This window comes from Monodelphis domestica, chromosome 8, assembly GCF_027887165.1.
Source record: "Monodelphis domestica isolate mMonDom1 chromosome 8, mMonDom1.pri, whole genome shotgun sequence".
Taxonomy (NCBI): Eukaryota; Metazoa; Chordata; class Mammalia; order Didelphimorphia; family Didelphidae; genus Monodelphis; species Monodelphis domestica.
The window spans coordinates 48626121-48641682 of record NC_077234.1 but is presented as its reverse complement, the minus strand read 5'-3'; the positions used below and the strand labels follow the sequence as shown (position 1 = coordinate 48641682).

General features: G+C 43.4%; 1 protein-coding gene across 2 annotated transcripts in view; it reads right to left on the bottom strand.

The window, feature by feature from the left end:
• The window catches only part of WWTR1 (WW domain containing transcription regulator 1), a 195967-nt gene extending 187479 nt beyond the window's left edge, over positions 1-8488 (bottom strand). For both annotated transcript variants that reach the window (XM_007502050.3, XM_056807179.1), the window contains exon 1: positions 7931-8488. In XM_007502050.3, coding sequence (XP_007502112.1) covers positions 7931-8397 — 467 coding nt within the window. In that variant the 5' untranslated portion in view covers positions 8398-8488. The remainder of the gene's footprint in view (positions 1-7930) is intronic.
• Positions 8489-15562: the final 7074 nt, after the last annotated feature.

The following is a 15562-nucleotide window of genomic DNA, read 5'->3' as shown; positions in this document are numbered from 1 at the left end:
ATTAATTAAAATCACCATAAATTTCCAGCTGACTTGGGTATTTTATTTGGGATATCTCCTGGCAACCAATAATTAATTTAGTTTAGGTCACAATCATAAAATTATCTTTACATCTCCCCTTTCCCTTGGGAATTCTCATTTGTTCCCAAGGTCATAGGATCATAGACTTAGAAGATGAGAAGTTCAGTGATTTACCCAAGGTCACACAGGTAGTAAGTGACAAAAGGAATGTGAATCTTTGTCCTCTTACTCCAAATTCAGTTGTTTCGCACCTCAACCCAGTGCTTCTCAAGTATTACACCCATACATACGTACATAGACACAGGCACATTCACATGTGTATGGGGGATAAGAGTGAAGGAATCAATAGTGTCAGAAGAATAAAGAAGGAACCACACAATACAACAATAAGAAACTTCCCTGTGTACATGTATATATGTAGAAAAGGAGCTTGGCATAGTGGACAAAGAGCCAGTGTCAAGCTAAGAAGGCTAGGGGTCATTCACACCTTCAGACACCATGTGATCATGGGCAAACCAGCTAACTTCTCATTCATCAAACATGGAGTCAGCTCAAACATGACTAAAATGTAATTAGGAAATAAATAATATATTTATATTATATTATATATGACACTGAAAACACTAATAGGCAGTTTTTTAAATCAATAGGGCATCTGCAGGAATCCTTCTATATGGTTTAGGGGTTCCCCCCTTCCCCTTCTATCTGAGTTTGACCTCCTGGACCTAGGTGACTCTCCAAGACTCTCCATCAATTTCAGAGAAGGTACAACCAATCACAAACACAATCCTTATGCATATATTTCTGTGTGTATATATGGTATAGATTCACACATATGCACATCTATATACATATACATTTCTGTGTTTTTCTCTGTCTCTCTTCTCTATTTCTCTACATCTGTCTGTCTGACTCTCTCTCTTTCTCTCTCTCTCTCTCTCACACACACACACACACACACACACACACACACACACACACACACACACATACACACAGCCCAAGTCTCCCTACTGAAATGGGCATGGCTTACTTCTGAGGGCCAGCTCCTAGACCAACACAGTCCCTGCCTTTTCCTACACCTACCCTTTGGACCAGCAGTGAGAGACTTTTTGTAGTTGCGCTGTGGTCATACTGTTGGCCCACAAGGAAAATAAAAGGCTGCCAGGATTTAGTTAAATTTTTAAATTCGTGCTTATAGGCTCCAGGAGGGGAGAGAGAGAAGAGGGGAGGAAAAAAAATGAATCATGGAAACATGGAAAAATATTCTAAATAAATAAATAAAATTTTTAAAACAAATTTTTAATTTTAAATCCCTAATATTCTACTTGGAAATTATATAAAAGGACAACAGCAATTTCTTCACATAACTACTGTAATCCCCAATTAATAATAATATTAGCAGCTAGTATTGCTATAACACTTTAAAGCTGACAAAGATTTACCTGTTATCTTATCTGGTTTTCACAACAACCTGGGAGGTAGGTGCTATTATTATGTCCATTTTACAGATAAAGAAATTGAGGTTAAGGGAGGTGAAGTGATTTGCCTAGGGTCACACACCTAGAATTCCTGTAAAGTAAGATTCAAACACAGATCTTCCTGACTAAGTCCAAAGTTCAGTCCATTTTTCTGCCTCTTTTATAAACACTATCAAAAAGGTAAGGCTAAAGCAGATTTAGCTCTGTTCAATCAAACAAAGACTGTAATGTTAAACATTATGGTCACCTGAGCTGGAAAAGCCCCTCCTTTCTAACAGCAATCTCAAGATTATTCATTAATTTGTTATTACTTGATCAAAAAGAATACTTTCATTTAATTAGGGCAATTGAGAGATTAGGAGGAGGTTGAGTTGACTGCAGAGAGAAAATAAAATATCTATGAGACCAGATGACCCTAGGAAAGTCATTTAACTTTTGAGTGTCCCAAGCAAGCTTCTGAAGATGATAAATTGCCCAACTGTTGCTGATATCCATTGGGAGAGGGAGTTTCCTCAGGGAAGTTCCCTCTACCCATGAAATCCCAGGTCCAATATAACAACAACAAAGAAATACATGCTGGGGCAGGTAGGTGGCACTGGATAGAATGCCAGACCTGGCGTCAGGAGGGACTGGGTTCAAATTTGGCCTCAGATACATCTTAGCTGTGTGACTTTGGGCAAATCACTTAACCCTGTTTGCCTAATCTTTGCCTTTCTGTCTTAAGAACTGTCACTTAGACAGAAAATAAGAGTAAAAAAAATATGCTTGGACAGAAGGTAGCAAGCGTCCTCCTTGACACTGAAAGACTTAAGAGGGAGCAGCTAGGCAGCTTGGTGAATAGCAGATAGGCTCTCCTGGCCTAGAAGTGATAAAAATAAGGGTTCGAGGGGAAAGAAAAAGACCTAAAGGCGAAGATCCACAGTAAATCTACTGTATCCCCAAGGAGAATTTATGCTTGGCCATGGATAACAGCTGCGTTAGGACGAAGAGGTAAAAATGGGAATACAATCAGCACTGCTGTGCAATCCACACATGGCTAAAGAGCACACATTTACTTTTATCTTAAAGAAAAATATTGTTACAGCACAGGTTAACAGCCTGTTAAAATGAGACACAGTCAGTCGGAAAATGCTACAAGCCACACTCAGAATACAAGCAGACCTTTTCACTCTGGATCTTCTCCACTGCTACTATTTACCATAATGGAATGTCTGTACTGCAAGAGGAAAAGAGCCCTTTCTGAACCATGGAAAAGGGATCAGGTCAGACACAGAAACGAAAAAGAGGTCTTTTCCTTGGAGAATATGCCTCCACCCTCTTCCCTACCTTCCCCAAAAGTTTATTTCATCACAGGACACAGGAGTTGGAGTTGCAAGAGACATCAAAAAATCCAATCCCTTTATTTTACAGGTGTAGAGAAACTGAGATCAAATGTTTAAGTGACTTGCCCAGGGACAAAGAGGCAATCGTGTGGTCTAATGGGTAAGGTACTGAATTGGACAACATTTGAGAGCTTGGGTTCCAATCCTGTCTTTCTCTGTTTCTCTCTAAGCCTTGATTTCTCACCTGCAAAAAGAAGCAGTTCAAGGAGATTATTTCTGGGAGCCATTCCAGCTCAAAATGTATGAAGTAAATAGCTGGATCAAAAATAAGGGCCAGGTCTTCTGGCTTTTTCCCCTGCCCTGCAACTGCTTCCCCTACAGACTTCTGCCTTGGTTTGACTTGAAGGCTCTAGTGATTTTCAGCTGGAGCTTTGGCGAGCTAGGCGAGGATGTAAACTTTTAGTTATAGCTCAGCTAACATTTGGAAGTTAGACCACCTGTACCCTAGCCCTATTTCACAGATAATCAATTTGATCCATAGGAGGACTTGGCAAGGAGGACCAAGAGACCTCACAGAATAAAAGCATGATTTATCACTTGTTTATATGGATATGAATAAAATGGAAACAGGCATTGAGTGATATATGTATAACCCAGTGGAATTGCTTGTCACCTCCGGAAGGGGGGAGGAAAAAGGGGAGTAAGACAACATGAATCATGGAACCATGGAAAAATACATAAAAATAAATAAATATTTAAAAGAATAAAAACAAGAGACCAGTGATCACTTTTTTTAATATATGACTTAATCCACCAATCAGTGGCACTTCCTATGACCATGTAAATTATTATTCATTTTGATACTGAGTCATTTTTCAATGCTGTCTGACTCTTTGTGACCCCATTTGGGATTTTCTTGGCAGAGACACTGGAGTGGTTTGCCATTTCCATCTCCAATTCATTTTACAGATGAGGAAACTGAGGCAAACAGGGTTAAGTAACTTGCCCAGGCTCACCCAGCTAAGAATCATCTGAAGTCCCATTTGAACTCAGGAAGGTGAGCCTATCTGACTCCGGACTTGGCACTCTATCCATTGAGTCACCTAGACGCCCTATTTTTTTAAATCCTAACTTTCTGACTTAGAATTAATACTAAGTATCTGTTCCAAGGAAAAAGAATGGCAAAGGCTAGGTAATTGTGGTTAAGTGATTTGTCCAGGCTCACACAGTTAAGAAATGTCTGAAGCCAGATTTGAACTTTGAAAGATGAGTTCTCTACCCACTGAGCAAACCTAGCTGCCCTTCCCCTATTATTAATAGTATGAGTTGTTTCAATTGGTATGTAATACTTTATGACCCCATTTGGGGTTTTCTTCACCAAGATACTGGAGTGCTTTGCCATTTCATTCTCTAACTCATTTTATAGATGAGGAAAGTAAGGCAAGTAGTTAAGTGACTTGCCCAAGGTCACACAACTAGTACATGTCAGAGACAGAATTTAATTTAAACTCAAGTCTTCCTGACTCTAAAACCAGAGCTCTATCCACCATGCCACCTCGCTGCCCTATTATTAATAGTATTAGTTATAATAACAGTTCACATTTATATAGCTTACCAATTTCTTCGTATCACCCTTGAAAGATAGAAAATATAAATATTATTCACCTCATTTTATGCAGATACTGCTATTTAGAGTTTAGGACTTGCCCAGAGTCGCCCAGTTAATGTCAGAGGCAGTATTTGAGCCCAGGTCTCCCAGCTTCAAAATCTACTACCATGGCTACTACAATGACATACTGTACTTCTTTCCCTCACCCTTAATCAAAGCCTTGAAAGATCTGCTCTTTAATGGTTGCTTCTGACAGAGTAGCAACTTAAGATTCAGTCTTCCTCCCTACTTGGTCAATGCTGCTCTGCTTTCAGCAGAGATCACTCTGCCACTCAACACGGTTTTGACTGTGACTGGCATGGTCTACACTGACAAGTCCATCAGTTGGTCAGTGAAGAGGTGGCCCGTTGGGAAGGGTGGAGGGCAGACTGCCATGGTGGAATGTTAAGGGGGTTTTGAAGGGGAGGAAAACCTACATACTTAATTGGTGTCAAAGAAATGGTAGCCTAGAACAGAATACCTTTAGATGAACTCAAAGGCCAAGTATTCTCTTTGTACTTCTCCCTTTGCCCAGTTTTCCTGGACAAAGTTCAGAGGTACACAAATGGTTCAAAGATTGTGAGTGCTTGGGGGTTCCTTCCAAAGCAGTCCTGGAACAACTTACACACAAAACTCAAGTCTATTTTTTTTTTCTTTTTTGGCCAGTGTTTCTTATGTACTCTCCAGGTGGGGCTCGGAGCAGGTCCAAGAAAAGCTGAGAATGCTCCCTTTTCCTCCAGCCTCTAAGTTCCACAAGTGTTCTTCTCCTTTACAGTTCATTTGCCACTCATTTTTTATCACACATAATTTTCTGGAGTATGGATTTATGCGGTGTCAATTTTCTTCTTTTAAGTCATTTGGAAAAAAGAAAAATGGCCCCAAAATTTCATTAAGGGTTCATGAAATGTAAGAACAGAGAGAAATTTCAGAGAGATCTAACCCAACCCTTTTATTTCCTAGGTGAGGAAACTCAGATGTTTAGAGAGGGGAAGTAACTATGCCAAGGTTACACAGAAACAGGCTGAAATGAACAAGGGAATTCGAACCCACATCCTCTGACTACAAAGAGTCCGTTCTTTTTCCACTATACCAAGACACTTAATTAAGCACATCCCTATAAAATTACATTAAGATCTTTGAAAATTTCATTACCTAAGCAAAATTAAAATGACTAATTTTATGGGCGTCCTGACCTTTAAAATAGGATGATGGAAGCCTAAAAGGACCTCCTTTAAGACTAAGTTATTGTACTCCAAGACTAAAATTATCATAAATACTATTCTTGACTTACAGGAGGCATTGAAAAGTTAAAACATTCCCTGTCAATGCAGTGACATCTGCATTGGTTCCTTTTTATCATTTTAAGGACTGCAAAACTCTTTACCTCTATTATCTCACTGGATCCTCAAAACAACCCTGGGGGAGCCTTAGTTACTAGAGGAATTGGGACCCTCCCCCCATTGTACAGATGAGAAAAAATGAGGTTCAGAAAAGATAAGGATCTGCCCATGATCCAATTCTGCTGGCTAGAGCTCCCTACTGTTGTCAGGATGCAACTCATGAACTACTTTGTGGGCCAAAATGACCAAAGAGATGTCCTTCAGTAGAGTAGTTCTGTCTAGTGGCCTTATCAGAAATAAATTCAAGAATTCCCCACCAGCATTCATTAATTAGAATGCCACCTACTTTGGTTTGATAAGGGCAGGAAAGAGCTACTCGGATAATTATTCACCAGCACAAGTTTAAGAGATGAAAATAGAAACCAAAAAAACCTCATGTCCTTGTGGTCAGGTCAATCAATCAATAAATAGCACCAGGTACTGAGATAAGCACTAGTATTAATTACTAGTTAATTCATTAATAAGCACAAATTAATTTATTTGGAATGGGCCATCTAATATGAATTAAAGGGGATCTTTCTCAATAGCAACAAATGAATCCACCACTAAATTTCACTTATACAGAACTTTAAAAAACAGACAACTGAACAGTAGTCATGAAGATCTGAGTTCAAGTCCTGCCTGTTACATATCCTTGCAAGGGTGTCATTCAAGTAAGGAGGAGATGTTGATCCATATAGGTGAAAGGGGATTCTAAACCTGGAACTTCCCACACCACTAAAATCATTCATCACAATGAATCCACTCCATATTTCACTTTAAAGTTTGAAACAAAGCATTTTCCTTTCCTTAAGAGTAGAAGCATCTTTGCTCCCATTTTACAGGAGAAAACTGAGACTCTCCACTTGGTTTAAGTAGGTTTAAACGAAGGTGTCTAAGGTAGTATTTAAACCCAGGTTAAATCAAGGCTGTTCAAAATGAAAAAGTAGCGACCGGTCCACCTAAAGATCTGCTCTCTGGTTGACAGGATCCCGAAAGACAGAAAGAGGTCTGAGTTTCCTCAGCTATGCAATGATGGATCTCTCCCAAATCTCAACCTGCTCTAACATTTCCTGAACCTTTAATGAAATTGTGGAGCCGTCCCCTCCCCTTTCCAAATGATTTAAACCAAATTTGATCCCATATGAATATGTACTCCAGAAAATTATGTGATTAAAAAAACGAGTGGCCAGTGAACTATAAAGGGGAATTCGTGCCCACATTTCAGATTGCATGCACCCCTTGTACTCCTCACAACTATTAGTTTCTTAGAAGGGAGGCAGCAGGCACAGATTTCTTTCCGGAAGTCTGTGGTTACAATTGTCCAAACTTCAATTAAAGTTTAATGTCCTAAGCAAAGCTGTGAGTAGGAAAGGAAATTTGCACAACGAGCTGAGGCCATCTAGATGTCTTCCAGGTTCTCTCCAGCTGGCACTACGAAACTCTACTGACCTAATTTCCACACAATTGTTTTATCCACACTATAAACTACTCTAACAACAGAATAGCTGCGGGTGACATCGAGGGTCCAATTTCCCCGGATTTCTTTTCAGATTTTTTTAAGCTTTCTTCCTATTAAAGAGAAACCTGCGCCGCCCCTCTTAAAAAAAAAAAAATCCACTCTTTCCTTAAGAGCCTCAAAGACAGGAACTTGCTTGTCCACTCTTGGCACTTTGGCATCTGCAGATTCTCTTGCCAGCCCCCCAACATGGACCTTCTTAGACCCGACTGGTCTTTTCCATCCCTCCCATCTTAGGTGCACGGGAATCCCCACCAGCAGTCTCATTTCAAGCTCCCACGGCTGAGGAGATTTAAGTTTCCCAGGCTATCGGATCCCGACTGTCACGATCCCCGCCCCCTCACCATACACAATGCCAACACTGTAGCGAACTGCCCCGGGACCACTCTCCAGCTTCAGCTTGGAGAAGAAAAGAGTCCTCAAGCGGCACACACAAGCACTCCAGCACAGCCAGACGTGCGCACCGTGTAGACACACAAGCACACCTGTAGACCCACGCACTCACACGCAGGACCCGCTCCTGGGACAGCCAGAAGGCGTCCGGCAGCTCCGTCACTTACTTGAGAAAGTATCGCTGGCCGGTGGCAGTGAAGGTCATCTCCCAGCCCGGAGGCAGGGGCAACTCATCCGTCACATCGTAGGACTGCTGGCGGAGGTGCGCATGCTGCTGCGCCGCGCTGGCAGCCGCCCCGGCCCCGGTGCCCAGCTGCAGGGAGGCGGGCGACGAGTGTGATCGAACGTGCTGGGCACCCCCGGCGACTACGCCGCCGCCACCGCCGCCGCCGCCGCCGCCGCTCAGCCGGGCAGGGTGGCTGCCGGACGAATCTGTGCTGGACTGACGGGAGTGTGAGCCAGAGTCCGGCTCCTTGAAGAAGGACTCGGGCAGGATCTTCTTCCTCCAAGAGCTCGGTTTGGGGTTCATCACCGAGTTGAAGAGCGCTTCTAGATCGGTGTCGAGGTCCTGGGTGACATGGATGACTTGCTGTCCCGGGGGCGGCAGAGGAGTGGGGACGGAAGCGGGATTCATCGTGCGCCGCCCAATCTCACACTCAGTCTCACACACCGAGCTGCAGGTTTATTAAAAGGGGGCGGGGGCGGGGGGCGGGGGCTGGGCTACGATCAGCCCCTAAAACTGAAGCAAAGTTGGCTAGGAGGGAGCTGGGGATCGATGCCCTCTCCTCGGATCCCAAGCAGACCTTTCTTCGCCAGGCGGCAGGGCCCGGTGGGGGAGGGGAGGGGAAATCCTCGGCTCCTGGACAATTATGCAACTTTCTCGTCGCACAGAAGTTCCTGGGGCGGGGGAGGACGAGGATTAGAAGAAGGAGGAAGGCACTTGGAAGTGCCGAATAGGACGCTGGTCCGGCTGGTCCGGGTCCAGGGAGAGTTCGCGGCTTCCCAAACCGACAAGGGCCAGGAGTGCCGAGCACCACACGCCCCGAAGCCCAAGGCTGTTCAGCTTCAGGAAGGATCCGATCCCGGAGCGACCGAGCCCAAGGGAACCCTGGCAGCCCGCCCAGGCCGAATGGGCCAAGGCGCAAACTGGGAGCCCGGCGCGCAGTCCGGATCCCAACTTGGCCGAGTCCGGTCCCGTAGCCAGACTCGGCTCTTGGGGTCTTGGGGTCCTTCGATCCGTCGGTTTGTCCGTCAGCTGCTCCCAGGCTAGTTGCTTAGAGGCTGGAGCCGGGGGCCGAGTGGAAGTGGACACAGGACCGAGACTTCCAGCTCGGGACTTGACTTCTGACCTGGCAGAGGACGGCAAACAGCACAGGGGTTTCCGTTCTCACATCCTCCCCTCCATCTACCCAGCATCAAGCTTGGATTATCCCAGAGCAGGAGGAGGAGGAGAAGGAGGAGGAGGAAGAGAGGGAGAAGGAGGAGGAGACGAAGGAGGAGACGGAGCGGCCGCGGTTGCTCCTGGACTGTCCCATAAACAAAGTTTAGGGAAAACTCCAACCCTCAGAAAAGGGGCGGAGCCGAAAGTTTAGCTGATGAATTATGCATGACCGCGTCCAAAGACTGCCTGCTCCAGCTCGCTCCTCCTCCTCCTCCTCCTCCTTCTCCTCCTGGGCGCCTGCGAGTTCTGGGCGTGATGGGTACTTTACTGGGTAAGAGGAGGCAAAATCCCACCCACCCACAGCCCCCTCCTCCCGGGACCGGAGGCCGAGAAGTTTGCTCTAGTCTCCCTCCCGCAGGGTTCAGGATCTACATTCCTTTGAGTTTACCAGTGCCTTGGACCCGGTCTGGAGCTGAATCAAAGGCAGAGTGTGGCCCTATTTAATAAAGTGCTGGTGGACTGAGACGGAGCAGATTAGGGTGTGGGGGCTGGGAGCTGCGGCCCCAAAGGGGCCCGGAGGGAGGAGACTGGGGACCAAGCCCAGGCTCCCACTCGAGGCATTTGCTACGAATGGGCCACAATTTCCTTTAACCAGAGACTAGAACAGGCCTGAGGAATTGCCTGGGCTCCCAAGAGCCGAGTATTTGGAAACCCGACGGCCCAGCTCTCCTGGTGGAATAAACAAGAACAATCTTTTCCTAGGAGGCAGCTTTTCAGATGTGACCATATTTGGTGTGCCTGGCTCCTCAGCGCGGTGAGATTGTAGAGTTGTAGTCTGCGCCGGTGTAGACTGCGCCCCAAGTGCTAGGGTTTTCTTTTCCCTACGGAATTATTGTTTCTAATGATCTGTCAACAAACTCCCTTTGAAGCATTAATTAATCCTTTGTCTCCGGTTGGAATGATTCAGGTTACTAGGGATTGAGAGGAAATGGGGTCAAAGAGGGGTGCTAGGAAGGAACAGAGGGACACCACCCCATCCCGCCCCTAGTACGGGTGGGAGGATTGGAATGACACTGACATTTCCATTGCAAAGATGGAAGTCTAGCTGGCGGTAGGTATAGGGACCGAGAGTTTCAGACCAGAGAAAAAGCCATTCCCTACAAAGTCACAACTCGGTTAAGACTGCCTCTACCTGTAGGGGGAAAGATTTACTACAATGATGAAGTGCTAACATTCTAATAGGGGGAAGGGAAATATTTTTGTTCAGAAATTTATTATCTTCAAAGGATATGGAGGGAGTTGAGTAAGGTTAACAGAGGACTTGGAAGTGGAATGGTTCACCTAGAAGGGCTTTCATAGGGGAAAGGGAAAAGAAAAGAAAAAGAATACACTGGAGAAAGAGCAGAGAGTGAAAGAATGCAGTGGAACTTTTCTTTTCTTCTCATAATTGGGATGTGCAAACGAAGAAGATGGGTTGGGGAAGAGCTGGAGAAAGATGAACCTCCCTCTTCCCTGAAAGGGACAAAGAACTGCTGAAGACCCAGTTTGGTGTGGAAATTGTGTGGTGAGGTGGATAGGGAGTTAGCATAGATCTCAAAGGATTGAACAGAGATAGACAGAGGCAGAAACAGAGAGAGAGAATTTGCTATAGCAATTTAGCAATGTAGAGAAAAAGAATAATAAGAGGAGGAAATGATTGCAAGCAAAACAAATTAGCTTCAGAGGGTAAAACGATGAGAGAAGATTGAAAGGAAGGAAAGAAAATATCTGGAAACTTAGAGCTAGAAGAGCATCATTGGGGGCTGGCTAAACAAAAAGCTATACATGCATGTGATGGAGTATTATTATTGCCCTATAAAAATATCCAAAGAGACTTTCAGAGAGTCATGGGAAGATTTTTATGAACTGATTGAAGATTGAAACGAACAGAACAATTCAGTAGTAATAATGGGAGGGAGGGTCCATTGGAACGTTATTAAATTAAAAGAAGAATACAGAAGGAAGCACAGAACAGTTTTAAAAGTAATGTATGGATTTATTATTTTTTGAGAAGTGCTGGAAAATAGAAATTCATGGTCTATACATGATCCTCTTTATATTCTTTATATATAGAAATGCTGGTGGGGGAGGGGATTGTGTTTGTTAAGTTTAAAATAAATTAAAATTTATAACCAAACAAAAATACAGGTATCTCTTCCACATTAGAACTTTCCCCAGCACAGTTTTGTTATATTGTAGGTCAGCATAAGAAATGAAATGGGAATGGGAGTGGTGGGGAGTGGTGTGGAAAGTGTAGACAACACTCAAAAGCTAGCAGACAACACAGAAAGTGTAGAAATTATATAGCCTATCAACAAACACTTCACCCAAATTTTATAGTAAGGTAGTATAAGCACTCCATAAAAGGAAATGAAAATTTCACACTTCTCTGATATGAAAGGAGAGCCAAAAATTTTACTGATTTTCCAAATCAGGGGGATACCAGGCCTCTAACTCCCAAGAGGTGGAAGGGATACCTGTATATCTCTAGAAGAGGAAGGGGTAATTAGGTTGTGGCATCAGGGCCCTCAGTGACCATTTATTCCAACAAATATAGGAAAGAAATCTCCATTTAAATTTGTCAAACAAGTTGTCTGTCCAGATTCCCCAAAGAGGAAGAACTCATCATCTCTCCAGGCAATCCACTCCTCTTTGGGACAGCCCTAATTATTACAAAGTTTTTCCTGCTGACATAAAGCCCAAATGAGCCTTTTTGCAATGTCCACCTGCTGTTTCTGGTTCTTCCTCTCCAAACCAAACTTCCCAAGTCTAATCCCTCATTCATATGATACCCCTTCAAATCTTTGAAGATAGCTCTCTTGTCCCATCCTTAGTTTTATCCATATGAAACATGCCCATTTCTTTCAGTCCACTCCCATATAATATGGCCATATTCATGGCTCTCCACCATCTTGATTGTCCTCCTTTGGATGATCTCCAGCTTATGAATACTTTTCCTAAAACTATGAAGCCTTGAAATGAGCACAATGCCTCAAATGAGATCGGATAAGGACAGAGTGAAATTGGACTATATCCTCCCTTTCCCTGAAGCTATATACTTTTGTCATTGTACTTCATTTTTGAAGAGGACCAATTACATCAGAAAGGTCATGCTTAACCTGAGTGTGAGATGGATTTAAGTGAGGCAGAATTATGCAAAGTCATCAGCTTCTCTCTCTCTTCCAGAGACATCCAAGTCCAGTGGCAAGACCAGAATCAAAATGACTAGCAATGGCCCCCTGGGATACAATGGATGACTTTGGCATCTTCAGTGGTGACCAGGCTCCCCAGCAGCTCCTGCTTCAGCTACCTTCATGGCTGTTGGAACAAATTGTTCTCATCTGCCCGAAGGCACAGGGGGAAGTTCTCACATTCTTGGGGTAGACATCCCCCAACTCACCAATGGGGATGGAGCCAGAAAGAGAGAGAGAGAAACAGTAAAAGTTGGAAAGAGGAGACTCAAAGGGAAAAATAATGAGCTAGTTTGGAACATGTTGAGTTTGAAATATTGATGAATATCCAAGTGAAGATATTCCATAAGCAATGCTAAGGGAGAGACTATAAAGAGAATATATAGGACAGATCCTTGGGGAACACCAGTATTATGAGTAGCAAAGAGAAAGAAAAGCTAAGGGAGGAGAAAAAAAGAGGCAGAAGAGATGCAGAAGAGTGACATATTCCTGAAACCAAGGGTCAGGAGAATATCAAATAGGAGGAGGGAATGGCCAAAAACTGCAAAGAAGCTGGTTATCTGTAGTGCCTGCTTATCAAAACTGGTGTTGAGGTGATTGGATGGTTCAGTGAATAGAGTGCTAAAACTATAGTCAGTTAGATTTCAATCAATTAGAATTCAAATCCTGTCTTGCTCACCATCAGCTGGGGGACAAGTCATTTAGCACATCTGCTTCAGTTTCTTCATCTGTAAAATGGGGATAACAGTAATACTTGCCTCACAGAGTGGTTGCTGCAATGAGATAATATGTGTACTTTACACTTTGCGTTTTACAACCCTTAAAGTATTATATAAATGTTAGCTGTAATGATTATTGAAGTACATCACAAAAGTTGAAATCATTCCAATGACAAAAGAGCTATAAAATGAATACTCCATCGCCTCTCAAGTGACCAGTTAGAATAGATGGTAAATAGTGATGCGTGGCAGATAAAGCAAATCACTAGGAGTTGGGAAAACTTTCCTACTTCCTCTACCCAGGCCTTCCATTGAAGGCCATAAACTACATGCCTTAGTTTTGTCATTTGTCATGGGCATAACGCCTGCCTCCATGCTGTCTCCTAGAAGCATTTGTAAGTATTTAATTTTAATAAGTATTTAATAAGTGCCCACTGTTTGCAACATACCAGTGATATGAGAAATAGTAAATTTTAAAAAGGCAAAATCTCTATTGTCAATGCAGTTTAAAATCTTATACAGAGATAACTCACCAACACAGATAACTATAGTACAAAACATTACCTGATGGGTGCCATCAAGAGTTACAAAACAAAGAAAGACCTATATGAGATGTGAGGGAGCAACCTCCAGGATGGGAAATTAGAGAAGATGGGGACAGAGGGCATGCCTGGTATCAAGAACAGACTGAGCAAAAGCACAGAGGCAGAAAAATATAATCGGAGATTCATAAGAACATAAAACTGGAAAGGTGAAGGGCACCAACTTCTAAAGGGACATAGATATCAAGCAAGTGATGAGCAGAGATTTGAACCTAGGTCTCTTGACTCCAAAGCTTGTGATCTTTCTATGTTACACCATGTAAAACCTAGCACAGTTTCATACACTTTTTTTTTTCAATCCAGACCCGTGATTTCACTGACAAAGAAACTACAGGTCAACCATTACACTACAAACATAGACTGGCTGGGGAGAAAGAGAAGTTGACTTATGCAGGGGGACAGAATGTCTTCCTGAGTCTTTTTAACTCCTGTGATCTGTCCCATACACTGCACTGTCTTAGCCAGAGATACCTGGGGCTCGTCAGACCTAATTGTGCCCATTTTCCTACTTAGCATCCTACTATTTATTTTGAGGAACTATTTATCTCTATAAATCTCTGCCTCTCTTTCCATCAATTGCTTATTGGATCTCAATCATAAGTCCCTTGAGGGCAGGCACCTGCTTTGTAAACCTTTTTCCCATGGGGGTTCTGATGACCATAAGCATTCATTGTGTTGTAGACTGACTTGATCTGCTGCCATCAGTCATATCCAAGTTTTGCCTCAGGAGAGCCTGATTTTTCCCTCTGATTGGCTCAGCCTTCCCTGGGGAAGCTGACTGGGTTCTAGCTGTGAGCTCAGAGGTGAGATGCTTGGCAAGGGCCATTGGAGCTACTGGAGAAGCCTGACCCAGAGCCCTCCCTTCACAGCAGCAGCAGCAGCAGTAGGTACCTGTCTAGACTTGTAGAACCAGTACAGGAAAGATTCCTTGAGATCTGGTAATGATTAGCTCCTGAAAAGGAACTGTAACAGTCAGAGGACCTTGAAGACATGGACTGAGACAGAGAGTTCCATATGTAAGAGCCCAGGAGTAGCTTCACGTGACTGCCATCTTATAGCAGAACATGGAAAAACTTCTTTAGTACTTCTTATGAGAGGCTGAAGATGGTGTTGCTTTCATTCTCAAAATTAGATAAACTTCAGGTGTTACCTTCACCAGACAATTGTGTCAGGAGGGTCAACTTACCAGATATGCTCTGGCCAGACCCCGTCTAGAGTACTGCCTTCTGTTCTGGGCATCTTGTAAAAAGAACATTAACAAAAGGTCAAACATCCAGTGTGGTATTTGGGAATTTCGAGTCAAAAGGCCTGAGTTCAGATCCTAATTCTACCTATGTAACTTTGGGAAAGTCACCAAATCTCCCTAGGCTTCAGTTTCTCCATCTATAAAACAAGATGGTGGGACTAGACTGCTTCTAATAGTCTTTCTAGCTCTAAATCATTGACTTTCTCATTGCTCCTTTGATCACGATAATTTGAGAATTGGTTAAAAGCTTGCAGAAGAGAAATCTTGGTAGGAGTAAGCCAGGTAACTATTTCCAAATATCTCAAGGAGTTATCTTGTAGGAAAGGGATCAGACTTGTACTTCTTGGTCATGGAGAGCAGAACCACCAAGAGAGAGAAATACAAAGTTACAGATTGAGGCTCAACGGAAGAAGAGACATCCTAATCCTTGTTATTCAGTCTTGTCTGACGCTTGGTCACCCCATTTGGAGTTTTCTTGGCAAAAAATACTGTACCAGAATGATTTTTCCATTTCTGTCTTTTCCGGCTCATCTTACAGATGAGGAAACCTAGACAAACAGGGTTAAGTGGCTTGCCTTAGGGTCACACGCTTGTGTGAGCCAGATTTGAACTCATGAAGGT